This window comes from Callithrix jacchus, chromosome 8 (assembly GCF_049354715.1).
Source record: "Callithrix jacchus isolate 240 chromosome 8, calJac240_pri, whole genome shotgun sequence".
Classification (NCBI taxonomy): Eukaryota; Metazoa; Chordata; class Mammalia; order Primates; family Cebidae; genus Callithrix; species Callithrix jacchus.
In genome coordinates this window covers 36729305-36745040 of record NC_133509.1, presented here as the reverse complement: position 1 = coordinate 36745040, position 15736 = coordinate 36729305, and the positions used below count along the sequence as shown (strand labels likewise).

Sequence of the window (15736 nt, the reverse complement as noted above, 5' to 3'; positions counted from 1 at the left end):
TTTTCATGTATATATATGGATTTTATTTACAAATACCAGTGAACTCCTGTTGGTATAAGATCTCTTGCATTCTGAAGCATTAATATGCTTATTTTTACCTCCCTGTTTCTTTATCTTGAATGTACATTTTTGGGAATTATTTCCCCTTTATAACATTTAAATTAGGTTGGGCACAGTGGCTCACACCTGTAATCCCAGCATTTTGGAAGCTCAAGGTAGGAGGATAGCTTGAGCCCAGGAGGTCAAGGCTGCAGTGAGCCAAGATCACGCTACTCCATTCCAGTCTAAATGACAGAGCAAGACCCCATCTGAAACACACACACACACACACACACACACACACACACCTTGCAATCATTTAAACTAGTACTAAGCAAACTAAATTTGCAGTTTTTCCAGTCAGTTTCTAAGCCAGTCTTTCTAATTTGGGGGTTTTTAAAGAATTGTGTGACTTTGAAACAGTATTCTGGTTTTTAAAAAATCTGCTTGATATTTGTAGAAACAAATTGGAGAAACATGGTGGAAACTTCAGATGGACTAGAAACATCAGAAAATGAGAAAGAGGTATCCTGTAAGCACAGCACTTCTGAAAAACCCAGTAAACTTCCATTTGACACACCCACTGTCGGTAAGCAGCCATCTTTAGTGGCTACAGGCAGTACTACCTCAGCTACAAGTGCTGGGAAATCCACAGCAAGCGATAAAGAGGAAGTGAAGCCAGATGACCTGGAATGGGCCTCACAGCAGAGTACAGAGACTGGCTCTTTGGATGGCAGTTGCCGAGATCTTTTGAATTCCTCCATCACCAGCACCACCAGCACTCTTGTACCTGGCATGCTTGAAGAAGAAGATGATGAAGATGAGGAGGAGGAGGAAGATTATACTCATGAACCCATATCTGTAGAAGTGCAGCTCAACAGTAGAATTGAGTCTTGGGTCTCAGAGACCCAGAGAACTATGGAAACCCTTCAGCTTGGAAAAACCCTTAATGGTTCTGAGGAAGACAATGTAGAGCAAAGTGGAGAAGAGGAAGCAGAGGCGCCTGAGGTGCTGGAGCCAGGGATGGACAGTGAGGCATGGACTGCTGATCAGCAGGCCAGTCATGGGCAGCAGAAGTCCAGCAACTGCAGCTCACTCATCAAAGAGCACTCTGATTCTAATTACACAACCCAAACTGTGTAACTCAGGAAATGTCGGCTCTCTATCTCCAGCTGTGGAAGGGTTGCAGCCATTATCTTTCATGCTTCATCTCAACATTTTGCACTGTCCAGTATTTAATATATGTATTTAATTCCCAACAAATATTTTTGTAGCTTTTACTTGTTTTGTTATGATCTGTAGCTTAGCTTTTAATTAGCATCTAAGTGACTAAGAACTGTGTGGAAAATTCAGATCCATTTCAACTTATTTTGTAATAGGAAGTAATGATAAGACCAAATCTTAAAGAAAATGAATTTCAAGTGCTTAAAGTCATTTTGAAAGTTAAAGAACAAGTCTCTAAGTATAGAAGCAGTTATCAGTGTTTGCTTCAGGACTCCACCTCCTTTACTCTGATTTGACCAAAAAGTTGTCTGGGCTTCTTTACAAAAGAACTGGGGTGGAGTCAGAAAACTAAATAAAAGGCTGAGGGTAACTAAGTCCACCAGTGTTGTATGTTAAAAAACTGATGCAACTTTTATGTGGTCCACAAATGTTTATGTCAGAAGTCACTGATCATTGTAATTAATTAATGTTGGGATGGGCTGAAACAGAGCCTTCAAAACTTAGGCTAGCAGTGAAGCCACCATGTTAGATTACAGCTAGCTAGCCTCATTTTTGGAAAGTGATAGATACTGCCTATAATAGCGAACAGTCACCCATGATAGAACCTTTCAGGTTCTGTCTCGTATTTGCTTCTTACTTACCTCAGGAATGCTCTTGTACATAGACTTATTTACACAAAAGTTAGGCACATTTTGACAGGTGAATAACTGTAACCGATTGTATGACTGCTGCACTTACATGTAAACTCTTCAGAAACAAAGTCTTATACTGGTGTGTTCTCTTGCATGCATCTGGTTCAGGACCCTCTTGATTTGAGATATGGATTTGATTGAGTATCCAAACTTGTCCTGAGTACAAAACAGTTTCACCTTTTAAAAAATAACTGTTTTGCACCTAGCCTTGAGCACCTTCCACATAGCAATGACCATAGTTACTGTCAGGAGGTCAGGGAAAGGAACTTTGCACAACTTGTGACATGTATCCTGATAATCAAGGCTTAGACAAAGTTTTAGAAGATAAGAGAAAGTTGTTTTAATTGTGCTGAAACTGTTAGATGATTTAGAGTATACAGATACATAGGTATTAATTCTCTATTCACTATTATTTATCTCTGCCCTTCTCTAGGAGTTTGTATACCTGCTTAGGAGACACTAAACTTAATGACCTAAATGTTTTATTTGCTAGTCAGTCACCATCTGGACTTTAGTGACCTTACAGGTTTATATAATGGTGGAAGAATGACAAACTATGTATTTTTTGTCTTCCATCCAACTCCCCCACCGCCCCCAACTGCCCCTCATACACACACACACACACACACACATACATGTGTGTATGTGTGCCAGTTTTCTGCTGAAAAGCTCGCATAAGCAGGCACAAAACTGAGAAGGAAGGGGTATTTTCCCTGCCCTGATTATATGGAATAGGGCTTTGCCTCACAGAGGCAGCAGAGAAGAATTGGGCAGATTCTTTATTGAACTCATTGGGACTACTGGGCTAGTTTTGATGTTCTATAATGCTGGCATTTAATTACTGGACAGATTAGATTCTTGGTTGATGATTTAGTATTTGTGAATTGTGAAAGTTTAGGAGCATTGCTGTGTAGAAAATGTTAGTCGATCAACTTAATTATTGTGCTAAAAGGGGACATTCTTATCCTGTCCTGTCTAAACTGCTCTCCAGTTAGACTTCCTAGGCACTAAAGATCCAATACTTAAAAACACAGCAGGTAAGGAATGAAGCCTCTGAAATAGTAATCATGGATTTATACGTGGCAGATCTTACACTCTCTACACATTTGGAAGTGTTTGTTGGTTTAAAGAAATGATAGAGGTTTTGAACTACTGACAGTCTTAAAAGTGAATTTAAAAACTTTTCGTACTTTTTATGGTGTAAATTTCCTTTGCTCGATGTCAGTGATTCAGACAACTCTTGACTTTGAGGTGATGGCTTTTCACAGTTTTCTTATATTTTATATCTCTTCTGAACATGAATTGTAATTTTAGATTTTTGACATTTGTATCAAAAGAGAAGTTGAGGAAATCTTCAGAACACCGGTAACTTTTAATTTTGCTGTAGACTTCAGAAGTGTTATTTATATGTATGGCAAATGCTCTCACATATGCAGTACCTCTTCTGCCAGCAAATCCAAGGGACCATAGCCTTTTTATGAGACAGGTCACCTCTAGAGGACAACCCAAGAATTATTAAAGGAAATGTTACCATTTTGAGAGCATGCTTAAATAAAAATAATGTCTTTATAACTTGTTTCCTTTAAATAAATTTTGGAATTTGTGTATATCGAATTACAGGCTTTGGGGGAGTTGTGGAAATTAGGAAAGTGTTTATATATTTTTTGAAGTGGGCATGGTTGGCTCTTTGAAGACCTATAAAGAGATTCAGTGGAAAGAGTAAGGGTTCATCATTACAAGAAATAAACAAAATAGTGATTCTTTTTCTTAATGTATAGAGGTGGTTTTACTGGCAATAATAATAGATTTATATTTCAGTACATAAGTATATTAATTAAAATATGAATTACACTTCCAAAGTTAGATTTCTGCTTCAGTAGGTTTGTTTGCTGTGAAGATTACTTCTCAAAAGGCAAATGTTCATATTAGCTTAGTTTTTGGTTTCAATACGTTTGTAAATGATGTAATATATTTCTTTTGACTAAACATGGAAAAATAACGTGTTATACATTGAGAAGTTTTTACAGGCTTTGACTGGAGGTCGTTTTTGCAGAGATGATATTTTATATGATTCCAGTATTTGGAAAGGAATTAGTCAAAAGGAATTCACATAGTTTAAATAATGAGAAATTAATATCCAAATATGTACTTGTCTGATTTCTAAATAAGCTGGGGGAGGAGGGAGGGGTGGGATTGAAATGTGCAAATGAGTCGTGAATGCTACATTCATTTTCAACCCTTTAAACATAAAACTGTTCAATCTTAACACACTGTTACTTTAATATATGTATAAAGAAGTATTACTGTTTGTAAAGCTGCTGTTTAAAAAATCACCCTTGTCATGTATTTTCTGTATGTTGGGCCAACAGGTTAGAACATTAACCCATTTAAAACCTTTATCTTTTTTGATTTAAAAGAATTTCTGTGAAATAATTTATTTACAGACATCTTCCTCCTTTTTCATCCTTTCCAGCCTTTACATACATCATAGAATCAAACAAACTGTTTTCCTAACTTGAAATCGGAATCGTAATTAATGATAAAAATTTAAACTTCGTTGGCACATCACATCTTAAAAGTGTTTGTATTATTTTATAATTTAATTTCTAAATATACCACATAAGTTTATATTAATGTCTTAATTGTAATGCTCTAATAAAAAACTAGCAAAATCAGTGTGAGTTATAACATGAAGGGATTTTCATCTTTTGCTGTATGAAGGATAATTGTTATATCACATTTGGGGGGTAATAACAGCTTTTTTTGCACTATGTAAATACTAGTGGGGATTCTTCTGTACTAATAAAATGATCATTGAAATGAAGTCTGTCATTTCAGAATAGATACTTAAAAGAATTTATGACTTTTCCCACATTTAAAGACAGAAAAAAAGTCCAGCTCAAGTATTGATTTTTGGTCAGGTAGGGTTGCCAAAGAAGGTTGTAAAACCAGCACTAAGGAGTGATGAATGAAAATTTCATCTGGGATCGTTGGCATGATAGGTGGCATGGGTCCAGGCATTTAGCCAGAGACCATCCTGGTGTTAGGAGAAGGCTTCTATAGATTCCTTCCCCTTTTTATATTCGTTTCTGTGTGCTGGGTCCTGTTGTAAGTCTTTTCCCAGTATTAACTGATTTAATCCTCAAAAATACTGTAAAGTAGATTCTGGTTACTATTTATCACTTTTCAGATGATGGAAGAGTCATGGAGATGTTAATTCAGCCCCATGCCAAAGTCCATGCCCCAGTCACTATACTTTGTTGTGTCCTGGCACAAAGTGCACAGGGTGTGGAAACCGAACATGGTTCCTTCACCTCCAGGTGTCTTCTGGAATGTGGAACATGGGGACTGAAGATGGCCTTAGGGATTCAAGTTAGTGGACCTCACCTGATCTATCACTGTATCTAAATAGTCCCAGACCTTGTCACTATGTGACAGTGAAATGGAGAATCTGAAAAAGAGATTGATCTGTTGGAAAACAGGATACTAATTTTGATAACAAAGAAGTGAATTTTTTTGTGACCACAAAGAGAAGGAGGGATGCCTCATCAGTTGTATCAGATATTTCCTTTTTAGCTACTACATGTACCACTCCCTAATTTTTTCCCAATAGTGATCAGTTTTTCTCCTAACCAGAAGAGGATGTGCATTGCACCTGAAGACAGTCAAGAGCCACATGTAATATTAATACTTTTATTACTATTATACTTTAAGTTCTGGGGTATACGTGCACAATGTGCAGGTTATATAGGTATACGCATGCCATGGTGGTTTGCTGCATTCATCACCCCATCATCTACATTAGGTGTTTCTCCTAATGCTATCCCTCCCCTAGCCTTCCACCCCACTACAAGCCTATCCATCACAATCAAGTTGGCTTCATCCCTGAGATGCAAGGCTGGCTCAACATACACAAATTAACAAATGTAATGCATCACATGAACAGAACCAAAGACAAAAACCACATGAAAACAGATGGCAGAGAAGGCCTTTGACAAAATTCAAAGCCCTTTATGCTAAAAACTCTCAATAAACTAGATGTTCATGGAATGTATCTCAAAATAATAAGAGCTATTTATGACAGACCCACAGCCAATAGCATACTTAATGGGCAAAATCTGGAAGCATTCCTTTGAAAACCAGCACAAGACAAGGATGCCCTCTCTCACCACTCCTATTCAACACAGTATTGGAAGCTCTAGCCAGAGCAATCAGACAAGAAAAGGAAAACTTATTAGGAAAGAGGAAGTCAAATGACCTCTATTTGCAGATGACATGATTGTGACATTATTGTGTTTTAGAAGACCCCATCATCTCAGCCCAAAATCTTAAGCTGATAAGAAACTTTAGCAAAGTCTCCATATAGAAAATCAGTGTGCAAAAATCATAAGCATCTCTATGCAGCAATAGCAGACAGCCAAATCATGAGTGAACTCCCATTCACAATTGCTACAAAGAGAATAGAATACCTAGCAATACAACTAACAAGGGATGTGAAAGACCTCTTCAGGGAGAACTACAAACCACTGCTCAAGGAAATAAGAGAGGACACAACCAGACGGAAAAACATTCCATGCTCATGGTCAGGAAGAATTAATATTGTGAAAATGGCCATACTGCCGAAAGTAATTTATAGATTCAATGCTATCCCCATCAAGCTACCACTGATTCTTCACAGAATTAGAAAAAACCACTTTAAATTTCATACGGAACCAAAAAAGAACCCTCATAGCCAAGACAATCCCAAGCAAAGAAAAGAAAAAAGAAAAGAAAAGCTGGAGGCATCATGCTACCTGACTTCTAACTATACTACAAGGCTACAGTAATCAAAGCAGCATGGCACCAAAAACAGACATATAGACCAATGGAATAGAACTTTTACAATATAAGCTCCTCAATCACTGAAATATTAGAGGTCACCATCCCTCTCATTGGTCTTTTTCCTTGCTTCTCCCTTCTTAAAGCCAATATTGGAAGGAAAATGGTGAACTTCTTACAGCTCACTGGTGAGCTGTAACATGTTCCTGTTTTACAGATACTCATTACCATGATGACCAAGAAGGATAAAACTATTTCCTTAATTTTCTCTCTTTTCCTAATAAAGTGTACCAATTAAATGATGTAATCTTTTAGATAAGGTGATCAGGAAACTATTGCCTTCTAACCTGCTGGGTCAACTCTGCCCAGCAGCCTCTTTTTGTAAATGAAGTTTTGTTAGAACACAGCCACATATCATTTACATATTGTCTATGGTTGCGTCAGTGCTACAATGCAGAGGTGAGAGACAATATGGCCTGCAAAGCCTGAGATATTTAGTCTCCGGCCCTTTACAGAAAAGGTTAGCCAACCTCTAAAATTGAGATGATGTCCAACAACATTTTACACTCATATGATTCTCTCTACCTCTCCCCCAGTTCTTTTATCTCCAGAGATGATGATACATTTGTTGTGGTTTTACATATTTAAAAACATACTAAGCTCTGCCCAGTGGTAGAAGGCATGCAGATGCATGGGAGGAGCACCACCAGAAGCAAGCCTGGATGCTTTTACAGTACTAGCTTTGGGAAGGACTGCGTTCTTGTTTCTCTATTCTCTAACACTGGGCAAGTCCCTTGAATCTCTGGTTCTTGATTTCCTCTTCTATCGGGATGTATTGGATGAATCAGAACTTGGTTCCTTAGAGAAACAGTGAGGCCATTCCTTGGTTAAAGATGGTCATAAGTTGGATGTGAGCTGGGCACTTTCCTAAGGCTACCCATAATCAAAGACTGCCAGTACCCTCAAGGTGACCTGAATAGGTCCTGTCCCCAGAATAGATCATGGCAAGTAAGCTGATCACCTTAGTCCTTCCCACCCCAAAATCTGAACTGGAGGCCAGAGAAAGCGGAGTGGAGCAGGTGTGCAGAAAGTAGAGCGACTATGAAAGTAACAAAGCAAGACTGACAGCTTTGCATTTTTTTTAGTCCACGCTGTGCTTTAATCAACACTACTTTTCCTTAATTGTGTAGAGCTTTTTATGTACTTAAAATATTTCAGAAGAATAACCAAAAGGAATGGGCCAACTAAAATGTAACTACTTTCTATCCCATAACTGACTTCCTAGATTTTGCACCATCTTCAATAAATTGACACACATTAAAAAAAAATTAGTATGAAATGGAACTGGAAGCCAGACTTAAACCCCTATCTTAACTGATTTAACAAGTAACTACTATTTGTTAAATAGCCAAGAACTACAAATTTTATCTTCTTCCCATGAACAAAAAAATCTCCACCTTTTCCCTGGCCTAACCCTCCCCCAAAGTAATGAGAAATGTGGGTTCCATCTATGACTCTCCCATCTGCTCTTTAGCTAGTGCAAAGTGCTTTAATCTTCATAGAAAGATCTAAGATTGTGTTAACAACCCACTTATTTGGTTTCCTTAGCAACCAGAACACAGTATTTAAAGTAATGGCATTCCTTGCTCAGAATAGAAATTGAGTAAGCTGATCATGGTGCCCCTGGTCTGCTCAGGGCTGCTTCACCTCTTCAAAGACGATTTTTCACCTGCCGGTTCATGGAAGGAAACCTATAAATGGCAGCAAAGGGACAACTACCTGGAATATAAAACAGTGAAGCTCTGGAGCTGTATCCATAGCCAACTTCACCCTCACCAGTTACAGTGACTCCTACAGTAGCCCAATCTGTGGAAATATTGACAAAACAAACTGTATCTTTTAATTCCAGAATTTAAGAAATGTTTCCATGTCCTATAACTTTTGCAGCAATTTAGGCTGGTTGCCACCAGCTTCCAAGAAATCTAAACATGAATCAAGATGATGAAGCTGCTCAGGCATTTCAAAAAAGCATAAAGAAAGAAAAAAGAACTTTGAAAGGAAATCAGCACTAAAGAACTATTAATGTGGCATCTGTTGTTTCGTCTGGTTAGTACATCCATTCTTTGTGGAACAACACTTTATGCCTCACACACCCACCAGTGATATAATCTCTCTTTTTTTTTTTTCCTTTTGAGATGGAGTCTCGCTCTGTCACCCAGGCTGGAGTGTGGCACAATCTAGACTCACTGCAACCTCTGCCTCCTGGGTTCAAGCAATTCTCCTGCTTCAGGCTCCTGCATAGCTGGGATTATAGGCAGGAGCCACCATGCCCAGCTAATTTTGTATTTTTAGTAGAGACAGGGTTTTACCATGTTGGTCAGGCTGGTCTCAAACTTTTTATCTCATGATCTGCCTCACTCAGCCTCCCAAAGTGTTGAGATTACAGGAGTGAGCCACCATGCCCAGCCAATATAATCTCTTAATTGCAACAGGAGCAGGCAGTTAAATGACCCTGACACCATTGATTAGTTTGGAAGTCCTGAAACAGTTGATCTATGCTGGGTAAACGGGGTTTTTCCTTGGGATTTTAGGACTTGGGACCGAGAGAGATTGGCTCAAATGGTTTGGGGTGCCTGGCTTTTAAGAGAGGAATCTCCAAAGTCATTTTTGGCCAAGAAAAAGCAAAATCTGGGTCAGACAGTGTTGAACATGATTTCTCACTGTCAGACATCTTACAGTCTCCAATATCCTAATGCATTTTGACTCTCCATGAAGGAAAGATTGATTATACATCAGGCTGCATTTCCTCAGCATGTTGGACCATGAAACACAGAGTTCTCCAAATGTGCTTGATCACAGAGCACTTTTTCTGTGCAGGAAATATAAGCAACCTGGAGAACTAGTTTTTCATGTAATGTGCACCAAAATACATGTTGCTTTAACTCTGAAGCTCCAGGACAACGAGACGTATAAGGGATACCCGGACTGCTGTAACAAAGATTCCCAACCAGGGGCGATTTCAACCCCAGGGGACATTTGGCAATGTCTGGAAACAGACTTGAATGTCACAACTGAAGAAGGGGTTACTGTCATCTAGCAGGTCAAGACCAGAGATACTGCTAAGCACCTTACAGTACACAAGACCGCAACCCCACCCCACAAGAAAGAACTGACCCAAAATGTCAGCAGTGCAGAGGTTGAGAGTTCACTCACTAACTCAACCCTGGGAGGCTGCATTAGTCCAAAACAGGTTCAGGGCCCCAAACAGGTGGTCATGTGTTCATAAGGTGAGTTTTCAAATGCTCTTAATTTCTGTTTCTGTCACATGTTTATCCACTCTCTAATATTCCAGAGATGGCTTAGCCAGACACATCCAGGTCTTCCTGATACAATAGGCCTTATTATTTATTTATTTTTTTGAGATGGAATCTTGCTCTGTCGCCCAGGCTGGAATGCAATGGCGTGGTCTTGGCTCACTGCAACCTCCACCTCCCAGGTGCAAGCGATTCTCCTGCCTCAGCCTCCTGAGTAGCTGGGATTACAGGTGCCCACCACCATGCCTAATTTTTGTATTTTTAGTAGAGACGGGGTTTTACCATGTTAGCCAGGCTGGTCTCAAACTTCTGACCTCGTGATCCACCTGCCTTGGCCTCCCAAAGTGCTGGGATTACAGGTGTGAGCCACCACACCTGGCCCATAGACCTCATTTTTAAAAACCACCTGGGGAAGAGAATGAAGAGTTTGACCTGGAGCTTCTGATCACGTGCCAGTGCCTCCTCCCATGTCTTCCACTTGTTTCTTCCCATCATGTGGGGGGTCATGTGTGGAGCAGAAGGGCAGGGAGGCACCCCTGGCAAGGGCTGCTCCATGAACACTTCAAGAAAAGCACAACTCAAGTGCGAACAGGAGGCCAGGGGAATTTGCTGGTCTGGCCCCATCACAAAATTGAATCAAGCAAAGGTGGTGGGGACTGCGTTTTCTAAGACACTGTGACATGGAGTCCAGCTTCCTGCCCTGCTGAGTAGCATCTCTGAGCAGACACATGAAAGCCTCCGCAGGATACTCCAGCCACCTCTCAGGGAATGGCTGCCCTGAAACCAGGTGCCTCAGGAGAATCACTAGACAGGGGCTTGGAAATGCCTGAGCAACTCCTGTAATTCTGGAGAGAATGGAGCACAAAATCCCCGTCTACAAAGAAGAAGCATCTCCCTTCTTAAGCTCACTCTACTGTTCAAAGACATAGGGAGACTTACTAAGCTACACACTGAGGACCCTCTATTATATTTTAATCAAATCAGCATTGGTTGATACTGATTCTGGGCCACAGTTGAGTTAGGTGTCCTGGCAGAGTTGACAGACATACAGGCTGCCCGTCTCACACATGGCTGTGTACTGAGAGTTCTAAATTGCTTGAAACATGGAATATTATCCCAAAGTAGTCATATTAAAGTGTTCATTATATTCCCAAGCTAACCCCTAGAAACCCTTAACCATAAGTCATATTGGAGTTGAAATTATAGGAAAAACCCACAGTTATAGGAAACTTTGCTGTTGCAAATGTGTTTCAGCTTCATACCTTGTAACTGTTGTTGAATTACCCTTGTTTCTAGGAGAAAAGTGTGTAATTCAGGAAAAAAAGTACACATTTCCAATTACCTGGCCCCTCCTACTCACATACACACACACACACACACACACACACACACACAGAGGCGGTGGGGGGGCAGAGAGAGAGGGAGAATCTGTCTCTTACCCAAACTCCCACCCAAGTGGGGCAGTGTGAGGATCAACATTTCCCAGTGCAAAGGCAGGTCAGCAGCAATTTCCCTTGTTGATGTCTCAGGACAGGCAGTCTCCTGGCTATGGCCTCCAGATACAATGACAGGGATAAGAAAACACAGCACAGATAATCCCAATCCAAGACGGCGAATGCAAACAACTCCGGAGTACAGATCCCAGTGAGAACAGTACAGAGGGTGAGTGAATACCGCATTTCCAAACAAGTTTTCACTGCCCACAGACCAGGAGATTCCTGGCTGAAAAGTGCCACGGGCCTTCAGCACAGCGGTTTCAGCTTTTGCTGCATCCGCACACAGAAACTCACACAAGTCTGGGTGGCTATTTCAACTGGCACCTGGAACACCGGGGAGACAGAGCCACCCAATCAACTGAAAGGGAGGGGGCTGAGACAGGGAGCCAGGCAATCTGGCTCAGCAGGTACAAACCCCACAAAACAAGCAATCTGAGACACTCTGGATTGAGTTTCACAGCAAGTGCAGCTGGACCCAGGACGGTCCAGCTCAGTGGGGGGAAGGGCGACCACCACTACCGAGGCAGTCTGCCACTATCGAGGCAGTTCACACAGCAGCTGGGTAGAGCCTGAGGCAGCTCAGCAACACCTCTGCTGGCAGACTGTGACTAGACTACTCTGTGCAGGGCAGAGCATCTATGAAAAAAGGCCGCAGCATGACAGGAACTTATAAATAAAGCCGACATTCCTAGGACAGGGCACCTGGGAAAAGAGGCAGTTATGAGTTCCACTGCAGCAGACTTAAAGGTACCTGCCCAGCAGCTCTGCATGGAACAATGGAGCTCCCAGCACAGCACTTGAGCTCCTATAAGGGACAGACTGTCTCCTCAAGGAGCTCCCCAACACCCATATACCCAAAGAGACACCTCGTAAAGGAGAGCTGAGGCTGACATCTGGAAGGTACCCTTCTGGGAAGAGGATAACAGAGGAAGAAACTGGCAGCAATCCTTGCTGTTCTGCAGCCCCCGTGGGTGATCCCAAGGCAAGCAAGGTCTGAAATGGACCTCCAGTGGTCCCGCAGCAGAGAAGCCTGACTGTTAGAAGGAAAGCTGAGAAGCAGAAAGAAATAGCTTCAACATCAACAAAAGGGACGTCCACTCAGAGACCCCATCTGAAAGTCACCAACTACAAAGACCACAGGTAGATAAAACCACTAAGATGGGAAGAAACCAGCACAAAAAGGATGAAAACACCAAAAACCAGAATGCCTCTCCTCCTCCAAAGGATCACAACTCCTCCCCAGCTAGGGATCAAAGATGGATGGAGAATGAATCTGATGAATTCACAGAAACAGGCTTCAGAAGGTAGGTAATAACAAACTTCTCAGAGCTAAAAGAACATGTGCTAACCCCATGCAAAGAAACTAAGAACCTTGAAAAAAGGTCAGATGAGATGCTGACTAGAATAAACAGCAGAGAGAATAACATAAATGACTTGATGGAGCTGAAAAACACAGCACGAGAACTTCTTGAAGCATACACACGTTTCAGTAGCCAAATTGACCAAGCAGAGAAAGGGGTATCAGAGATTGAAGATCAATTCAATGAAATAAAATGAAGGCAAGAATAGAGAAAAAAGAGTGAAAAGAAGTGAACAAAGGCTCCAAGAAATATGGGATTATGGGAAAAAACCTAATCTACCTTTGATAGGTGCACCTGAATGAGACAGAGAATGAATCCAAGCTGGAAAACGCTCTTCAGGATATTATCCAGGAGAACTTCCCCAACCTAGCAAGGCAGGCCAATATTAAAGTCCAGGAAATACAGAGAACACCACCTCAAGAAGAGCAACCCCAAGGCACATAATTGTCAGATTCACCAGGGTTGAAATGAAGGAAAAAATGCTAAGTGCAGCCAGAGAGAAAGGTCGGGCTGCCCACAAAGCAAAGCCTATCAGACTCACAGCGGATCTCTCAGCAGAAAACCTACAAACCAGAAGAGAGTGGGGGCCAATATTCAACATACTTAAAGAAAAGAACTTTCAACCCAGAATTTCATATCCAGCCAAACTAAGCTTCATAAGTGAAGGACAAAGAAAATCCTTTATAGACAAGCAATTGCTGAGATATTTTGTCACCACCAGGCCTGCCTTACAAGAGCTCCTGAAAGAAGAACCAAACACGGAAAGGAACAACGAGTACCAGACATTCCAAACACGTTCCAAATGGTAAAGACCATTGACACAATGAAAAAAATGTGTCAACTAACAGGGAAAACAACCAGCTAGCCTCAAAATGGCAGGATCAAATTCACACATAACTGTATTAACCTTAAATGTAAATGGACGAAATGCCCCAATCAAAGATGCAGACTGGTAAACTGGATAAAAAGTAAAAACCCATCAGTGTGCTGTATTCAGGAAACCCTTCTCACATACAAGACCACACACAGGTTAAAAATAAAGGGATGGAGGAAGATTTATCAAGCAAATGGAGAGCAAAAAAAAAAAAAAAAAAAAAAAAAAAAGCAGGAGTTACAATCCTAGTCTCTGATAAAATGAACTTTAAACCAACAAAGATCAAAAGAGACAAAGAAGGACATTACATAATGGTAAAAGGATCAATGAATCAAGAAGTGTTAACAATCCTAAATATATACCCACCCACTACAGGAGCACCCAGATACATAAAGCAAGTTCTTAACGACCTACAAAGAGGCTTAAGATTCCCACATAATAACAGTGGGAGACTTTAATGCTCCACTGTCAATATTAGACAGACCAACAAGACAGAAAATTAACAAGGATATCCAGGACTTCAACTCAGATCTGGACCAAGTGGACCTAATAGACAGCTACAGAAATCTCCATCCTAAATCCACAGAATATACATTCTTCTCAGCACCACATGGCACCTACTCTAAAATTGACGACATAATTGGAAGTAAATCACTCCTCAGCAAATGCAAAAGAATGGAAATCATAACAAACAGTCTCAGAACACTGTAATCAAAGTAGAACTCAGAATTAAGAAACTAACTCAGAAAACACAACTTCATGGAAACTGAACAACTGGCTTCTGAATGTCAACTGGATAAACACTGAAATGAAGGCAGAAATAAAGATGTTCTTCAAATTGCAACGTACCAGACACATTTAGAGTAGTGTCTAGAGGGAAATGTATAGCAATAAATGCCCATCAGAGAAGCGAGGAAAGATCTAAAATCGACATCCTATTGTCAAAATTAAAAGAGCTAGAGGAGCAAGATAAAAAAAACTCAAAAAAGCATAGACACTTACCTGCAGGCAAGACATTCTTGGGGTCCAATCTCGTCTTGAATGAGTTATTCAACTTGCCGTAAGCATCAGCTTCCTCATCTGTAAAGCAGGAATAATAATATAGAGTTATGAAGATGAAGTGAAATAATGTACAGCACTTAAAACAATGCCTGGCACATGACAGACATTCAATAAAGTGTGATTTTCACAACTGCATAGAAGGAACACTACTGTAGGAATGTGTACAAGGCACCAAGGTGGCACATGGAGAGGGCAAGCCTTGAGATGACATGAGAATGGCTATGTGCCCAGCCCTATAGTTGGCATTTCACATGCATCCTCTCACTTAATGCTCACAACTCCCTTTGAGAACTGTACTACCCCCTTTTTAATTAAGAAGGGAAAATCAAGGCTCAGAGAACTTCTTCCAAGGCACAGGTAGAAATGGCAATTTTCTTCTCATTATCCTTTTATCACCCAGTTATCCAGAGAAGAGTCACTAAAGCCAAGATGTCAAGGACCTGGGGTGCTTTGTCGGTGGCATTCACTCACTTGCTCACACATCTTCAGATGTACCCTGTGGTACCCAAGGCTCTATGCTACATCCCGGGCCAGAGCAGAGACGGCAGCTCTGGTCCTCGAGGAGTTTCTATCCCCTTGACTGGACAAACCGCAAAGCCTCTCTCCTGATATGATCATTCACTCACAGCTGTGATAGAGAGAAGGGGATGTGCCTGGCTTGGGACCTGATCTGGTTCAAGAGGATGTGAGGTTCCATCTCCATCTGCTCTTGCCTTCCTAACGTCTGTTTGTGAGGGAGGTTGGAGGGTAGCAAAGAAGACACTAACAGCAGAGGTAAAAGTAGTTGGGCACGTTATTGCACAGAGGGGAAGAAAGTCCCTTTTCGGCACAGAGATCACAGGGCCGTCTTCTTGGG

General features: G+C 41.0%; 1 protein-coding gene across 2 annotated transcripts in view; it reads left to right on the top strand.

Annotated features, from left to right (window-relative positions):
* SECISBP2L (SECIS binding protein 2 like) overlaps positions 1 to 4779 on the top strand; it is a 57172-nt gene extending 52393 nt beyond the window's left edge. For both annotated transcript variants that reach the window (XM_009005414.6, XM_002753448.7), the window contains one exon: positions 500 to 4779. In XM_009005414.6, the coding sequence (XP_009003662.3) occupies positions 500 to 1182 (683 nt within the window). In that variant the 3' untranslated portion in view covers positions 1183 to 4779. The remainder of the gene's footprint in view (positions 1 to 499) is intronic.
* Positions 4780 to 15736: the final 10957 nt, after the last annotated feature.